The sequence below is a fragment of the Rhinatrema bivittatum genome, chromosome 19 (assembly GCF_901001135.1).
Source record: "Rhinatrema bivittatum chromosome 19, aRhiBiv1.1, whole genome shotgun sequence".
Taxonomy (NCBI): domain Eukaryota; kingdom Metazoa; phylum Chordata; class Amphibia; order Gymnophiona; family Rhinatrematidae; genus Rhinatrema; species Rhinatrema bivittatum.
The window spans coordinates 6561922-6578983 of NC_042633.1; the positions used below are offsets into that span (position 1 = coordinate 6561922).

The 17062-nt window shown below is 50.8% G+C and overlaps 1 protein-coding gene across 3 annotated transcripts in view; it reads right to left on the reverse strand.

Annotated features, from left to right (window-relative positions):
* LOC115080928 (zinc finger protein 550-like) overlaps nt 1-17062 on the reverse strand; it is an 83031-nt gene that overhangs the window by 33317 nt on the left and 32652 nt on the right. For all 3 annotated transcript variants that reach the window (XM_029585389.1, XM_029585388.1, XM_029585390.1), the window contains one exon: nt 9174-9293. In XM_029585389.1, coding sequence (XP_029441249.1) covers nt 9174-9293 — 120 coding nt within the window. The remainder of the gene's footprint in view (nt 1-9173; nt 9294-17062) is intronic.

Here is a 17062-nt window from a genome sequence, read left to right on the forward strand (position 1 = left end):
AAACTTGATCCAAAAAGAAGTAGGCAGAGAGAAGAAAATCAGATAGAGAAGTACAAGGAATGCCTGAGGTAATCGGGAGCAACCCGTATTCCCTACTCGCATCTGCTGGAGTCAGAAGATACTGAACTCCTGCAGAGGGGGTAGTAGCACTTATGGTGACGCCCCCTCAAAGCTTTGACTGACTCCATCTGCTGGATTGGGGACATAACCCACTGTCTGGACTGATCCAGGTACGTACAGGGAACAGGAGTTTACCCTTGAACGGGAGGTTACACAGCTGAGATTTCGAGGACAAATCTGCTGACCAATTGCGCAGCCAAAGCAGTTGGCGCGCTGCCACCACGGATACCATGCTGCGCGCCAAGGTTCACACCAGGTCATAAAGCGCATCCACCACATATGCGATGCTCGCCTCCAAGCGGATGCCCACCAGGGCGGCACTACTGCCGGCACCTGAACTGGCGTTAAGAGTCTTGAACCCAGCACAGACACGCCCTCTGCATAAGGCTAGTGTAGATCGTAGCACGAAGACTCAAAGTGGCCACTTCAAAGACTCGCTTCAACTGGATCTCCAGTTTGCGGTCCTGCATAGCCTTCAAAGCGGCAGCACCCACCCCCAAGATAGTGTTCTTCTTTGTCACAGCAGACACCGCCACATCCACCTTCGGAATCTTTAGGAGATCCAAAACATCCGTCAAAAGAGGATACAGTTTGGCCATAGCTCTGCCCACCTTGAGTCCCGCATCCGGCGAGTCCCACTCGCGGGTCACTAGCTTGCGAACCTTTTTAGGCAGTGGGAAGGACGAAGTGGGCCCACGGATCCCATCGAGAACCGAATTAACCCCTTCATTAATCGGATTCTTCTTGCGAAATCTTAAGCCCCAGGACCTCTAACACCTGGGGAATAAGGGGTCGTAGTTCCTCCCGCTTAAAAAGGCGGACCACGCTGGGATCGTCTCCTTCTGCGGGCGGCAAATCTTCCCCATCAGCATCATCCTGATCAGGGTCACCAAAATCAGGAACCAAATCCGGAACGGGAACGTCCCCGGGTCAATCACGGATCCGGAAGGAGGCATCGGGTTTTGCGGCCCCTGGGGACCATCACTCCCCCCAAGGGGCTGCTGTTCCTCGACCCCTCTTAAACACCGCCTGCTTCCTGGACAAGAAAGCCTAGGTGCATCAATAAAACAAATTCAGGCGAAAACCCATCCGGGTCTCCATCCCCTGCCCTGGGATCCTGAGGCGCCGGTTCACCCATTCCACTAGCAATATCTTCCCCCACAGGGGCTAAGACTGGAGGGGAATCCTCCTCCCTCGAGCCACTGCGTGAAGCACCCCCCTCCCGGGGGGAGGCCATAGGCCCCGACTAACCCTCCATCCCGGAGGAGCAGGATAAACAGTGGGAGGCCGGATCCAAAGCCTGCCCTCACGCCCAACAGACCGCGGATTTGGAACGGGGCCCCATGAATGACCGCGCAGCCACGCAGTCCAGAAGCTGAGGGGAGAAGCGCCGAAGCAGGAAATAAAGACGTGCTGCCGGCGGCCCGATGTCGAGGAGTAGAGGCTGCGATATCTTCCCCCACAGGAGCTGATATAGAAAAGGCGTGCTCAGTCAGCAGCGGAAGAAAAAAAAAATGTCGACAGGCCTGCCCAAAAACCGCCACGCTGCCGATCGCGGCAAAAACTTGGCTGGCCAAGAAACACTTACCCCCTCCCTTCTGAATGACCCGGAGCCCTGGGAACAGAGGGAAGTCGAGAAGAAAGGCTGCCAAACTCCCCGGAGAGCCTGCAGAGGCTGGCTCTCCTGACCCGATTCCTTACCTCAGAACGAAGACGCCAGCACAGAGAATCTCTCTTTTTTTTTTTAACAAATTTTACTGAGTCCTCCTGAGCAGAGAGGGTCGAAGGAGCAGCTTCGGGGGGAGCAGCCTCAGGGGTGAGTAACCAGGAGCCCCTGGCCTTCACACCCCGAGTGGTAACGGACGAAACCCAGACAGGGGTAACCAACCCCCCAGACGCCCGTCTTCAACTGAGGCATGGCCCACGAAGGTGCCTAACACCTCAGGAAGCAAACCTAACGAAAAAGCCAAGAAAAGAAAAATCTATCTAGCTACACTGAAAAAAAGTAACAGACTGCAGCTGCATCTCTACCAGCTGCTGGAGTCAGAGAAATACTGAGGGATTGCAGGTGGCACTCTTGTATATATGGCAGTGCCCAAAGTTTTGCTCGCTGACTCCACCTGCTGGTAGGGATACACAACCCACTTCTCACTTCTCTGGACATGTTCAAGAACAGAAAAATTTCAGATTTCCAGATGGTTCTATTTTGCAGGACAGGTCGCATCATCCCTGGTTTGCTCTTCCCCCCCCCCCCCCGACCCCTCCCTTCATCCAAGAAGATGGTAGCAATTGTGTTTTTCTTAGGGAATACAGAAGTAGAAGTCCATGGGATGAGTGGGAAGAACTAAGACTGGATCAGCTATCTTGGAGGAATGGAGTAGGCTAGTCCCTCTTAGTTTAAGAGGTGAAAAAACAGTGTTCTATTTTCTGCATCTCCCTAAACCACAAAGCTGCCATGAAAGATGACATAGTGGTGCTGGGATTCCAATGTTTATAAGAAACACGTCTTAGGTTACTTTGAAAAATCCACATGGAGTGGATGGAAAGGATTTTCAAAGTACCCAAAGCCCATGGCTTTCTAAAACATAACAAAAACAACTTTGCTCTCTTGGTAAATGCCATGGCACCCAAAGGAAAATTGGTTCTTACCTGCTAATTTTCAGTCCTGGAATACCCCAGATCAGTCCAGATGCATAGGTTTTGCTTCCCTACCAGTGGATGGAGGAAGAAAAGCTTTACTGACACAGCACTAGTATTAGCATGCCATTTGCAGTCCCTCAATATGACCTGTAGCCAAGTTGAGGTTAACTAACAGCAGCTCTAACCAACCTGAGCAGGGGAAAGTTGGACTCCCAACCTGAGATCCACCAACCTGATAAGGGAAACTGAAAATTCTCAATTGTACAACCATGTCTTATGTACAAACAGAATAGTGTGGTCTTTCTCACCCAAAAAAGGGCAGGACTCTGGACTGAATGAAAATTTGCAAGTAATAACCAATTTTCCTTTGCTGTTCATACCCCAGATCAAAAGGCACACTCTCCCCAAAATTTGCCATTTCTTGCACCCAAGCATCTAAGCAGTAATACTTTGTGAAAGTGTGTAGAGAAGACCAGGTTGCCGCTCTGCAGCTCTCCTGCAGGAAACCAACTAATTCAGCCCAGGACACCAGCTGCACCCTAGTAGAATGTGTTCTCAACCCCACAGGAATGAGGTAACTCTTCCAAATATAGGCCAAAATGATGGCCTTCAACCATCGCCCAATGGTCACCTTAGAAGCCTTGTTTCTTTAGCTGCACCACCAAAGAGAACAAACAAGAGATCAGAATGACAGAAACTGTTGGTGACCTTCAAATATGCCATGCCCACAGCACAGAAGCATCTGAATTTGAAATGCAGGAAGCTCTATCGTTTGACTGAGGTGGAAGGATGATACCAAGTTTTTACCAAAAGTGGTCACTGGCTGCAAGGACACCATCCTCGGAAAGCTGTAAGAAAGGATCCCTATAAGATAATGCCTAGATTTCCAAAGTTCTTCAAGAGGATCAAAATCGCCACCAGAAAAACCATCTTCAGTGTAAGATCCTTTAGTGAGACCTGTCGAATGCAGAGAATTGAAGGCTAAGCCTTGTAAAAAAAAAAAAGGCCAATTCACTAGGCTCTGATATGCGGAGAGAAGGAATCCCCTCCTCAAGACACCAATTCTCACTCTCCACACCTGAACATATGCCAAAGATATGGATGGTTTCCTAGACTGCAACAAAGTTGTAATGACTGCTTCTGCGTAACCCTTCAACTACAGACAGTGTTTCTCAAAAGCCAAACTGCAAGACAAAACCGGGCTGCCTGATCCAAACAAATTGGACCCTGGTGGAGCAGATGCCCAAGTCTTAGGGGACCGTCCACCAACAAATGTATCCGATCCGCAAACCACGGACGATGTAGCTGTGCTGGAGCTACCAGAATCACCTGCCCCAAGTGAATCTCGCTATGCCTTAGCACTCTTCCCACCAGAAACCATGGGGGGAAATATGTACAGCAGAAACCCAGGGAACCACAAGAGAACCAGAGCGTTGACCCCCTTTGGTGCCTAATTCCATCCTGCAGCTGAAGAAATGGTGCACTTTGGTACTCTGCCTTGATGCCATCAAGTTCATCTGAGGAACACCCATCTGGACCGAGGGAAGTCCATTGCCTTGTCTGCCAGCTCCAAGTCTCCTGGATCCAGAGCATTGCGGCTGAGAAAGTCTGCCTGAATGTTTTCTATGGCTACATGCAACGTCGCCAAATCCACCAGGTGCTCTGCCCAGCAAAACAGCTCCTGGGCCTCTCGAGACACTATCAGGCTCCTGGTTCCTCCTGGACGGTTGATACAAACCACCATTGTCTGAAAGAACTCTCACTGCTATGGATTTTGTATAGCCGGCGCGCGCCGAGCCGCGCAGCCTACCCCCATTCCCTCCAAGGCCGCTCCGAAATCGGAGCGGCCTCGGAGGGAGCATTTCCTTTGCCCTCCCCTCACCTTCCCCTCCCTTCCCCTACCTAACCCACCCACCCGGCCCTGTCTAAAACCCCCCCTTACCTTTGTCGGGGGATTTACGCCTCCCGGAGGGAGGCGTAAATCCCCGCGCACGAGCGGGCCTCCTGCGCGCCGGGCCGCGACCTGGGGGCGGGTACGGAGGGCGCGGCCATGCCCCCGGACCGCCCCGGGCCGTAGCCACGCCCCCGTACCCGCCCCCAAAACGCTGCCGACACGCCCCCGAAACGCCGTGACCGGGCCCGCCCCCGACACGCCCCCGACACGCCCCCTCGGAGAACCCCGGGACTTACGCGAGTCCCGGGGCTCTGCGCGCGCCGGGAGGCCTATGTAAAATAGGCTTCCCGGCGCGCAGGGCCCTGCTCGCGTAAATCCGCCCGGTTTTGGGCGGATTTACGCGAGCAGGGCTCTGAAAATCCGCCCCTTAGTGAATGTCTGCGGCACTGTTGCGAAGCCAAATGGGAGCACCCAAACCTGAAAATGCTCCATCAATATGGTAAACCGCAGAACTCTTGTTCCTGCTGTATGGAAATGTGTAGGTACCCCTCCCTGAGGTTGAGGGACGCCAAGAACTCTCCTTTGCAAACTGTCACAATCAGGAATGTATGGTTTCCATAGGAAAATTGGTTCTTACCTGCTAATTTTCGTTCCTGTAGTACCACAGATCAGTCCAGACTCCTGGGTTTTTGCCTCCCCACCAGCAGATGGAGACAGAGAAGTTTTGACTGACTCTGCCCTATACCCTCAGGTGCCACCTACAGTCCATCAGTATTACACTGAAACCAAGCTGAACATTTAAAAAAATTAACCAATAAACTAGAATACTTCGAATTCCACCCCGGCGGGAACCAGGGGAAGAAAACCATCCTACAGCAGTCACTACCTGGTCACTAACCCCAAGAAGGAGCAGAACCCGTGAAAACTTTGAAAGTAGTGTGCAGAAACGATAAACACTGAACGAGCAGACTCTCCGTTATCTCATACTGAAATACGGGTGGGACTCTGGACTGATCCGTGGTACTACAGGAATGAAAATTAGCAGGTAAGAACCAAAATTTTCCTTTCCCTGTACATACCCGGATCAGTCCAGACTCCTGGGATGTACCAGAGCTCCACTACGCGGGGTGGGACCCTGACAGTCCCGCTTGGTTCACACCTTCCCCAAAACCAGCAAAGATTGGGGCCTGGACAACCAACCGATAATGCCAGCAAAGGTGCGCAAAGATTTCCAAGTGGCCGCCCTACAAATTTCTTGCGGCGACGCTTGCCGACACTCTGCCCACGAGGTTGCCTGCGAACTGGCAGAATATGTGCGAAGTCAGACCGGATGCGGCCGGCCTTGAAGCAGGTACGTCGAACCAATATCTTCTGTCAACCAACGAGCGATAGTTGTCCTAGCTGCCTTATGCCCTCTTTTAGGGCCAGTCTACAGCACGCAGAGATGATCAGACATACGGAAGCTATTTGTAACCTCCAGATAACGCAACAGCTCCCGACGCACGTAAAGCTTCCTGAGATCTCTAGGTTGGAGATCAGAGCGGTCTAATCCCACAAAGGACAGGAGTTCCACCGACTGATTGAAAAGAAAGGAGGACACAACCTTTGGGAGAAAGGAAGGAACCGTCCACAAAGAGACTCCAGCATCCGTAATCCTTAAAAAAGGGCTCCCTGTAGGATAACGCCTGAAGCTCTGACACCTGGAGAGTTGAGGAAATAGCTACAAGATAAAATCACCTTCAACATGAGATCTTTTGAGTGTCACCTTCTGCAGAGGCTCAAATGGCACTTCACACAGAGCCTTGAGAACCAAATTTAGGCTCCAAGATGGACAAGGATTCTTGACTGGAGGATGCAAATGTTTCGTCCCGCGGAGAAAACACACCACATCCAGATGCGTGGCTAAGGCCTCACCGCGTATTTTACCACGGAAACAACCGAGGGCCGCTACCTGCACCCTTAGAAAGCTGCACGATAAGCCTTTAAGCATGCCGGCCTGTAAAAAGGACAAGACAGCAGACACCAACACCTGAGTAGAGTTCACTCTGTGTTCCACACACACCAAGACACAAAATTCCCCACACTCTGACATAAGCCAGGGAAGTAGAGGCTTTCCTCAACCGCGAAAGGGTAGCTCTCACCGAGTCTGAATAGCCTACGTTCCTTAGTCATCGTCTCTCAAAAGCCATGCTGCTAGACAAAAGTGACATGCCTTTTCCAAACAAACAGGCCCTTGATGTAGAGGATTCGGGAGGTCCCAGAACCTCAGGGGTCCATCCACTGCTGACTAGATATGCAAACCATGGACGTCTTGGCCATTCCGGAGCAACCAGGATCACCTCTGATGGGTGAGCTTTTATGCCCCGCAGCACCTTGCCGAACAAAGGCCAAGGCGGAAACACATACAGCAGGACATTCTTTGGCAAGATAAGAGCCAAGGCATCCACTCCTTCTGCCCCTGGCTCCTGGCGTCGACTGAAGAAGCGAGGGGCTTTGGTATTCTGAAACTTTGCCATCATGTCCACGTTCGGTCTGGACCATCTGTTGTACATGAGATAGAACGCCTCCTCGGAGAGCTCCCACTCCCCAGGATCGAGATGGTTGCAGTTGAGAAAATTGGCTTGAATAATGTTGACCATGGCGATGTGAGAGGCTGCCATGCTGACAAGATGTTGCTCCTCCCAGTCGATGAACAGCTGAGCTTCGATAGTCACCAGCTGGCTTTTGGTTCCTCCTTGGCAACTAATATAAGCCACTGCAGTCGCATTGTTGGACAGAACCCTGACCGACTTCCCCTGCAGCAGGAGAGCCAGCAACGCTAAGCACACCGCTCTGGTCTCCAGACAATTGATCGACCACCGGGATTCTTCCGCTGATCACTGACCTTACACTGAATTTTCCTGATAAACTGCTCCCTAGCCGGAGAGACTGGCATCCATGGTGACCACCATCCAAACGGGAACTTCCAGGGGCACACCGTGGCTCAAGTTGTCCGAGAGGAGCCACCAATCGAGACTGGAACGTGAGGAGTCTGGAAGAGGAAGAGGAAGGTGAAATTGCTCGGACATCGGGTTCCAACGGGAAAGCAATGCTGGCCGCAGAAGTCTCATATGAGCAAGGCACGGTAAGCTGTGCGCAATGCCAACTGGTGGTCCTGAAACGAATCGGAGGCCAAGAGAACCCGACCACAGTAAACACAATCCCCTGTCTCAGATTCACCAGATGAGCCGCTGGCACTTGGGGGGGGGGGGGGGGGGGGTAGAGGCAGAGAGACTCTGTTCAAACTTTTTTTCTCTTAACTTTAATTGCTGACAGAAAACAAAGGATATTTCCCTTGTTCCAGTCAGCAGAAGCAAAGCCACCAGCCCAGACCAGCGCTACCTCCTGGGGAATGAGGGATCTGGACCACCAGGTATCCACCCCACGGCACCTCCGGACCAAGTTAACAGAAGGGCCACCAACCCCCTGCTTGTCTGCCTCAAAACCAGGGGGGGGGGGTTGGCTCCACCAGGACCTCACAAACCCCTGGGAGGATAAAGAGTGAAATCTTCTCATTTCTTTCTTCATTTTTTTCCAGATCTCTCCAGACTGCAGGTTTTGCACCCCATCTAGCATCTGCTGGAGACAAAAAATAAATACTGAGGGGCTGTAGGTGGCACACCATATTAAGTACAGCGTCAGTGAAACTTTGTCTGTTTCCCATCTGCTGTCAGGGATGTAAAACCCAGGAGTCTGGACTGATCTGGGTATGTACAGGGAACACCACGTTTCTCGTGGACGCGTGCAGTAGATCATACAAAGCATCCTGCTTGCATCTGCTTCGTCTGCATTGCAGCGGCTGACAAACTTGTCCCAGATACCCGAAACTGTGGAACCCAGCACAGACAGGTGCACACCATGAAGCTAGTGCAAACAGTCCAGATGCCCAAGCCAAGACTTCAAACATCTTCCTAAGATGAACCTCCACATTCTGGTCCCGGGCATCCTACAGTGCTGCTGATCCCACTCCTGGAGGGGTAATCTTTTAGGTCATTACTGACATAGAAGCAGCAACAGCTTTACAGCATCCTCTGGCAGTGGATACAGCCTTGCCACAGTACTGCTGACCTTCAAATCCCTCACAAAGTCTAGCACCCCAGGGAGAAAGGAAATCCTAGTTTGCTTCCCTACCCCAACTCCAGACTGCAGGTTTTGCATCTCTACCATCTGCTGGTGACAGAAATAATGAAGGACTGCAGGTAGCACACCAACATAATTGGCAGTAAAGCTTTTCTTCTCTGTCTCCATCTGCTGGTAGGGGAGTAAAACTCATGCATCTGGACTGATCTGGGGTATGAACCGGAATGACAGCACACTTTTCCCACAGCAGGAAAGAAGTCGATCCTATGACCTGATTAAGGAGCAGTGGCCCTGTAGTAGCCACCCCTTCCCCCACCAACATTCATGAGTTGCATGTGCAATAGGGAAGTGGGGTGGGCACCACCAAAATTTTGTGACAGCAGCTTCTGTCCATACTGACCTCCAGTAGCTATGTTCAGTTTGTCCTTTCCCCGATGAATTCTCTCCCGTCTTCCTTCCTTGGAAAGCCGGTCACCATCTTTAATTCGGAATAAAACGTCTGGGTTGATGATGGTGTATCCTGGTAGAGGAAAAGCAGCAACAGGAAGGGGTGAAGAAAGAGGAGGAAGAAAGGAAAATTGGTTCTTACCTGCTAATTTCCGTTCCTATAGTACCACGGATCAGTCCAGACTCCTGAGTTTATTCATCCGTGCCAGCAGATGGAGACAGAAAGTAAAATTGACACTGCTTCATACACCCTGGTGCCACCTGCAGTTCCTCAATATTGACCTGTACCCAAGGTAAGTCCTATACTAAAAAAACCGGCATTCAAAACCTTGTAGAACAAAACTGGTATAAAAACACGTGGAATATAAATGTTCTGCTATGTCAAAAATACAACAGCTGAGAGGACGACTCTCCACCTCTATAAGCTGGGCAGGCTCTGGACTGATCCGTGGTACTACAGAAACAGAAGTTAGCAGGCAAGAACCAGTTTTCCTTTCCCTGTACATACCTGGATCAGTCAGACTCCTGGGATATACCAAAGCCCTCGAACCAGGGTGGGACCTGGAGAGTCCTGCTCGCAAGACACTCTCACCAAACGATGGAGGCTCTGGGTCCCCCACATTCAGCCGATAGTGTCTCGCAAAGGTATGCAGCGACTTCAGAGTCTCTGCTGTACAAATTTCTTGTGGAGAAACCAACGGAGTTTCCACCCAAGAGGTCACCCGAGAACAAGTGGAGTTAATTCTCAAACCTGGCACTTGTCAACCCTTGAGAACGTATGCAGATCCAATGGCTTCCTTAAGCCACCTCGCAATGGAAGTCTTAGAAGCCTAGGTACCCTTCTTCGGACCACACCACAAAATAAAAAGGTGATCAGACCTCCTAAAATCATTTGTAACCTTGAGATATTGCAACAAAGTTCTACGGACGTCCAACTTCAGAAATTCTCGTGCATTAGGCCCAGAAACACTCAAGTCCAGAAAGGCCGGCAATTCCACTGTCTGACTGAGATGAAAAGCAGAAACTACCTTCGGAAGAAAAGACGGCACCATCTTCAAAGAAACACCTGCTTCTGAAATCTGAAGAAATGGATCACGATACGACAAAGCTTGCAACTCAGAAATTCTCCTCGCAGAGCAGATGGCTACCAGGAAAATGACCTTCAAAGTCAAATTCTTGAGGGTCGCTCTGTGAATAGGTTCAAAAGGAGCCTCACAACCCCCCCCCCCGAGAATGAGATTAAGATTCCAAGGCGGACAAATCCTCCGTACAGGGCGACGCAAATTCTTGACTCCTCGAATAAACCTGACCACATCAAAGTAAGAGGACAGCTGGTACCCATCCACCTTCCCTCGTAAGGAAGCCAAGGCTGCCACTTGAACTCTGAGTGAGTTGCAAGCGAGGCCCTTGACTAATCTGTCCTGGAGGAACGACAAGATGTGAGACAGCAAATATCGCAAAGATTCAATGACCTTAGACACACACCAGGATTCAAAAATCTTCCAGACTTGTACATAGGATAAGGAGGTGGACTTTCATCTTGCTTGGAGAAGGGTAGTAATCACTGCTTCTGGGTATTCCCTGCTCCTCAAACGCTTCCTCTCAAAAGCCAGGCCGCTAGACAAAAGCGATCTGCCTGGTCGAAGAATATGGGGCCCTGCTGCAGAAGACGAGGGAGATGACTGAACCTCAATGGGCCCTCGACTGCTAGGTTGACCAGATCCATGAACCATGGCCGGCGAGGCCATACCGGGGCCACCAGCACCACCTCCCCCGGATGCCTCTCGATGCCTTCCAGCGACCATGGAGGGAAAATGTACAGAACTCCCCGAGGCCAAGGCACCACTAAAGCATCTATGCCCACAGCCCCGTGTTCCCTCAGTCTGCTGAAGAAGCAGGGAGCTTTCGCATTGTGTCGAGTTGCCATTAGATCACTGATCCGATGTCACTTTAGTCCATTCCTCGTAAAATTGAGACAGCCTGCCCCTACGACCGGAACCGAGGAATGGACCGGCCGCACATCATTGTGGAGGCTTAACTCCCTGTGCAGACTGAGGGTTACCAGGCCTGCCGAAGCGTCGTCCGCGAAAAGACTGAGACCATGACTACTGTCTGTTAGAATTTTGCCTAAAAGAGGAAGTGGACGACCGGGGCGTTCGAGATCTTCGATTTCCACGGTAGTGAGACCTAGAAGAAAAGGAACCCCTTGGCTTGGACCTATCTTCAGGCAGCTGGTGAACCTTATTCTCTCCCAGGGACTGAATCATATCCTCCAGGTCCTTTCCAAAAAGTAACTTGCTCTTAAAGGGCAGAGAACCCAGTTGCGCCTTGGAAGAAACATCCGCAGACCAGTTTCATAACCAGAGCAGCCTACGTGCAGAGACAGCAGAAACCATGGACCTGGCAGATGTCCGTAACAGATCATAAAGGGCATCCGCACTATAAGCGATCGCAGCATCAAGACGCCCAGTCTGAAGAGCTTCCCCTTCAGACAGCGATTCCTTGGCCTATAGTTGTTGCACCCAGCGAAGGCCAGCTCTCAAAGAGAAACTGCTACACATCACTGCACGGACTCCAAGCACTGAGACCTCAAAGATCTTTGTGAGTTGAAGCTCTAGCTTTCAATCCTGTAAATCCTTGAGGGCCATCGACCCAGTAACTGGGATGGTGGTCTTTTTGGTGATTGCTGACACCTGCATCCACCTTGGGAACCCGAAGAAGGTCCAAAGCATACTCCGGCAGAGGATATAGCTTGTCCATCGCCTTAGTGACCTTCAGCCCTAAATCAGGGGTGTCCCATTCTCTGAATAACAAGTCAGCAACCGAGAAATGAAAGGGAAAAGAAGTACGTGGACCACGCAGGCCTAATAATACCGGATCTATAGTTCCCAACCGGGATTCCTCTTGGGGAGCCTCGATGCCCTATTCCCCCAAAATAGCGGGAATAAGAGGCCCAAGCTCGTCCTTCCTAAACAGGCGGACTACCTTTGGGTCGTCCCCCTCCACAACATGAGACTCACGAACAGCACCCTGTTGCTGGTCTACATCCCCTTCAACCCCCTGCAGAGGCTGGGATGGCAGGGTGTGACCATCCGGGTCAGAAGTCCCCGAAGACGTATCAGAGTTGTTCTGTAGTGCCACTGACCTCAAGGGGAGCTTCAACTTAGAGGACCCAGTGCTCTCCTTAGGCTTAGACTGCTTTCTGGACTTGGAAAGTGGCACAGAGAAAGAAGATTTATCAGCAGCCTTCTTTTTACCTGATTTCCTGGCCTTAAAGGCCTTATGTAGCAATAAAACAAAATCCGAAGAGGAAGATGAAGAAGAGGAGTCTGAGTCCCCATTGGGGTTCTCTTCTGGTGTATTTGAGCCATGTCCCTCTGATTTGCCCCCATCGGGGGACATTTGTTGTGGAGACAAAGAAGGCGGGAGAATCCCCTCCCCTGCTGCGGCTCGCACCGCCAACCTGATAGAATTCAAGATGGCATCCGTTCCAGCGCTCAGCGGGACGGATCAGGGGAAGGAGGCTGCAGCTCCCCGAGCGCTTGAGAGACTGTGCGGACACGAACCACGAGCCCCCCGGTGGCCGAGGAGGTTCCCTCGCCTCCCGGGAGACAAGACGAGCATAGGCCGTCCTTTGAGAGTTGAATGCGTGCTGCGCCGCACGCCCGGCATGTCGACTTCCACGGCATCTCCGAAAATATTTTTGTTTTAGGCCGGCGAATCAACAGCACAAGACCGGCCGCGGAAGTGAGGGAATGGAGAGTCCAAGTAAAGAGAACAAAGAGGTCATAATAAATAAATAAATAAATAAATTAATAAATTCACTTGCCCAGCAGTCTATGGGTCCTGGTCCTCCTGGGGTGAGTGAGCCGGGCTCCCCGGTATCACCCCCAGCGCTGCTGCAAGGTAGCAATAGGGCCCTCAACCCCTAGCCGCAGCTGCCACAAACACCAGGGGGGGTGGCCCCCTCAGGACCTGGCAACCCCCTGGGAGGCTGAAGAATGTCCTCTTAGTCCAGCTTTTTTTTTTTTTTTTTACTAAGTAAGTAGTACAGTCTGTAGGTTTTGCACCTCCACTATCTGCTGGAGACAGAGAAATACTGACGGACTGTAGGTGGCACCTTAGGATATAGGGCAGAGTCTGTCAAAACTTCTCTGTCTCCATCTGCTGGAGGGAGGCAAAACCCAGGCGTCTGGATGGATCCGGGTACGTACAGGGAAAGGCCTGGTGTATCAGCAGGATAAATTCAGGTGAGAAAGGCAGAGTGGCTGCAGGAAAAGCCTGTAGGCATGCCGCCTCCCCTCTGGAGGTGGGGAACCCTGACCCAGGGAGCCCTCGGCGTCCCCCTCTCCCCCAACAGGACCCGGATGGACTGAGAAAATTGGAGGAGGGAAATCCCCATCCAGTCCCGAAAGTGCGGGAAGGCCTGCAGGGGATCCAAAATGGCTGTCATTCCCGCGGATAGGGAACTGGAGGCTGCACGCGCCAGAAGCATTCAATTGCTGTGAAATTGGAATGGCTGCGCTAGCACTGACTCTCCTCCTTTCCACGGGCAGTGGGAGATCGGAGGGCCCCTCCCCCGAGATACACGCTGTACACAGGCCACGGCAATTTAGCCTTCCGCGAGCAGCACCACACGTGCGGCAAGCCAACCCGCGGGAGAGCAGAGATAAAGGAAACAGAGCTGACAAAAGAACTCCGAGGGAGAAGTAATGCGCTGGGGGGAAGCCGTCCTTACCACTACCTCCTGCTTGCTTGACTTCCCCCCCCTTTTTTTGTTTAAACTTTAATACAGCCAGTCCCCTCTCCTAAAGCTGAAGAGAGCTGTCCAGCTCAATTCAGCAAATTAAAGAAAGGAGGAGAGGGGAAAAAACTACTAACAGAGCCAAGAGAAAAAAAGTCAAAGTGACCACCAGATTTGCACCCCATGGCTACTCCTGGACTGGGCCTACAAAAGGGTCACCAACCCCCTCAACCAAACAGGGTAGGGATCCCCTGAGCAGGAACCCCAAGCCCTGGGAGAAAGGCTCAAAGGAATAATAAAAAAAAAAAAAGAGCTGGAAAAAAAATACTGGGCACACTGAAGAAACTGCAGGGATATTCACCAGCCACCATCTGCTGGAGACAGAGAAATACTGAGGAATTGCAGGTACCTCCAGGGTACATGAAGCAGTGTCAGTTTTACTTTCTATGTCTCCATCTGCTGGCATGGATGCTGTCTTGGGCTGTCCGTTGAGGCCCAGGAGGCGGAGCTTCTCAAAGCTGTAACACAGAGCTTTGCTCTGTGCGGCTGCGCGAGAGTTCCCGCGCTGGAAAAACAGATACTCCTCAGTCTGCAACATAGTAGTGTGTGAACTCCTGTAGTACATAGATTGTCTGTCCAGGGAGGTGGGTGGGCTCGCATGGCGATTCATCCTGCTATCTACGGAAACACCGTTTACGGTAAGAAAACTTGCTTCTCCCGTCAATAGCAGGGCTGAATCAGACATGCTGTCTTGGGAGTCCCAAGCTGTTGTCACGCCTTTGTCTGACGATCCCCCCCCGCCCCCTTTTTTTTTTTTAAAGGCGTGAACATGGATTGTGGACAGAGAATCTGAGAGTTCACGTACGATGCCTATTCCGGCATCTTCTGCTGTCTGTTGGGCTATACAATAATGCGATGTGAAGGTATGCAGAGATGACCAGGTTGCCGCCCTACATATTTCAATGGGTGGAACATTCTGTAGATGGGAGATAGATGTAGATACAGCTCTGACTTCATGTGCGTGTGGAGGCGAAGAAAGTTGTAGTCCTTTCTTCTCGTAACAAAACTTTATACATTGCACAATCCAGCTAGAGATGGTCCTCTTCGCTACCGGCAAGCCCGGAAAGTTAGGGTTAAAGGTAAGGAAGAGCTGTGAAGGTCTAGTGTCTGACTGGGTTCTACTTTTGTAGTACACCAAAGCCCTCTTACAATCCAACCTGTGTAACAACTTCTCTCTGTCATTCTGATGCGCCTTAGGTTAGAAAGTTGGTAAAACAATTGACTGAGATGAAAGGCAAAAATTACCTTCGGTAGGAAAGTTGGGTGTGTATGAAGTACTACCTTATCGTGAAAAAACTGCAGATATGGACTATGGTGCACCAATGCTTGAATCTCACTGACTCTGCGTACTGACGTGATAGCTACCAGGAAGGCTACTTTCCAGGTAAGATATTTGACATGTGAAGAGTCCAAGGGTTCAAAAGGGGGGGAAAGCATGAGTTGTTCCAAGACAATATTGATGTCCCAAGGAACTGGTGGTTTTGCTGTGGGAGGCCTAAGGTGAGAAGGGCCAGTCATGAAGCGAGAAATCATCGGGTACTCAGAGATAGAACGACCATTATTGTGAGCGTGAAAGGCCACTATAGTGCTTAGATGAACTCGAACAGACGCTGTGGCCAGTCCCGCAGCATAGAGCAAGTATAAATATTCTAAAAGTCGCTCTGGTGGACAATTGCATGGTTCACACTGGTGAAACGCACACAAAATTGTATATCGTTTCCATTTGAAACTGTAATTTTGTCTAGTGGATGGTTTCCTGGTCGCTAGGATAAATTCCTGAACCGAGCCCGACAGTCCCATATCTTGTCAGTATTGACTGTTCAATCTCCATGCTGGCAGGTGTAACGACCTGTGCATGAGGTGGAGAAGGCACCCTTCGTCCTGCGACAGGAGGTCTTCTCGGTTCTCCAATGAGATTGGATCGTCGATGGACAGTCTGAGAAGATAAGTGTACTATGGCTGTCTGGGCCATGCTGGAGCGATTAAGATCATGTTCGCTCTGTCTTTTATGCATTTTTGACTTGTCCGAGTGAGCAGAGGAATTGGTGGGAAAGCATAGAGTAAGCTTCCTGTCCACGGAATTAGAAAGGCATCTTGCGCTACTCGGTATGGACTGCTCAAAGAACAGAAGCTTGGTACTTTCCTGTTGTTCTCTGTGGAGAATAGATCTATGGTGGGTGTTCCCCAGCATGCGAAAATGTGATCCGCCACCTCTTGATGTAATGACCACTCATGTGGATGGAAGATTCTGCTTAGTCTGTCTGCCCTGGTGTTGGCTACTCCTGGCAAGTATGACGCTTGAAGGTGAATGGAATGTTGTGCTTCCCAGTCCAGAATTATCAGTGTTTCTCTGTAAAGGCTCCAGGAACCTGACCCTCCTTGTTTGTTTATGTAGAACATGGCTACTTGATTGTCTGTATACACCATGACCCGTTTGCCTTGTAGGTGTGTGAGGAAAGCCCGTAAGGCATTACTTATCGCTCTGAGTTTGAGGAGGTTGATCTGGAAAGAGCTCTCTTTCTGAGACCATTGACCCTGTGTTTCCAGGTGATTGAGGTGAGCACCCCAACCTTTGTGGGAAGCATCCGTGGTCAGTACTGCTGTATGCAGAAGTGTTGTGAAAAGTGCTCCTTTGGTTAGTGTTCGCTTTTTTAGCCACCAATTGATGTCAGTTAACATCTGTGGAGTTAAGGATACTTTGTGAGACAAGGGTTGACGGTGTTGTGACCATTGTCTTTTTAATCCCCATTGTAATCTTCGAATATGCAGACGAGTATTTCGCACTGTGTATATGGCTGCTGACATGTGCCCCAGGATAGTTAAAACTTGGAGGGCTGTCGTCTTTTTTGCATGTTTGATATTTTGCAGTAAATGTCAGAGGGTGATTGCCCTGTCTCTTGGTAGAAATGCTCTGCTCTGGTACATCACCAGGTGGACACCAATAAATTGAAGGGACTGTGTTGGTGTGAGGTTCGATTTCTGAAAATTGACCACCAGCCCTAACATCTGAAGACATTGAATCGTCTGGTGCACCTGAG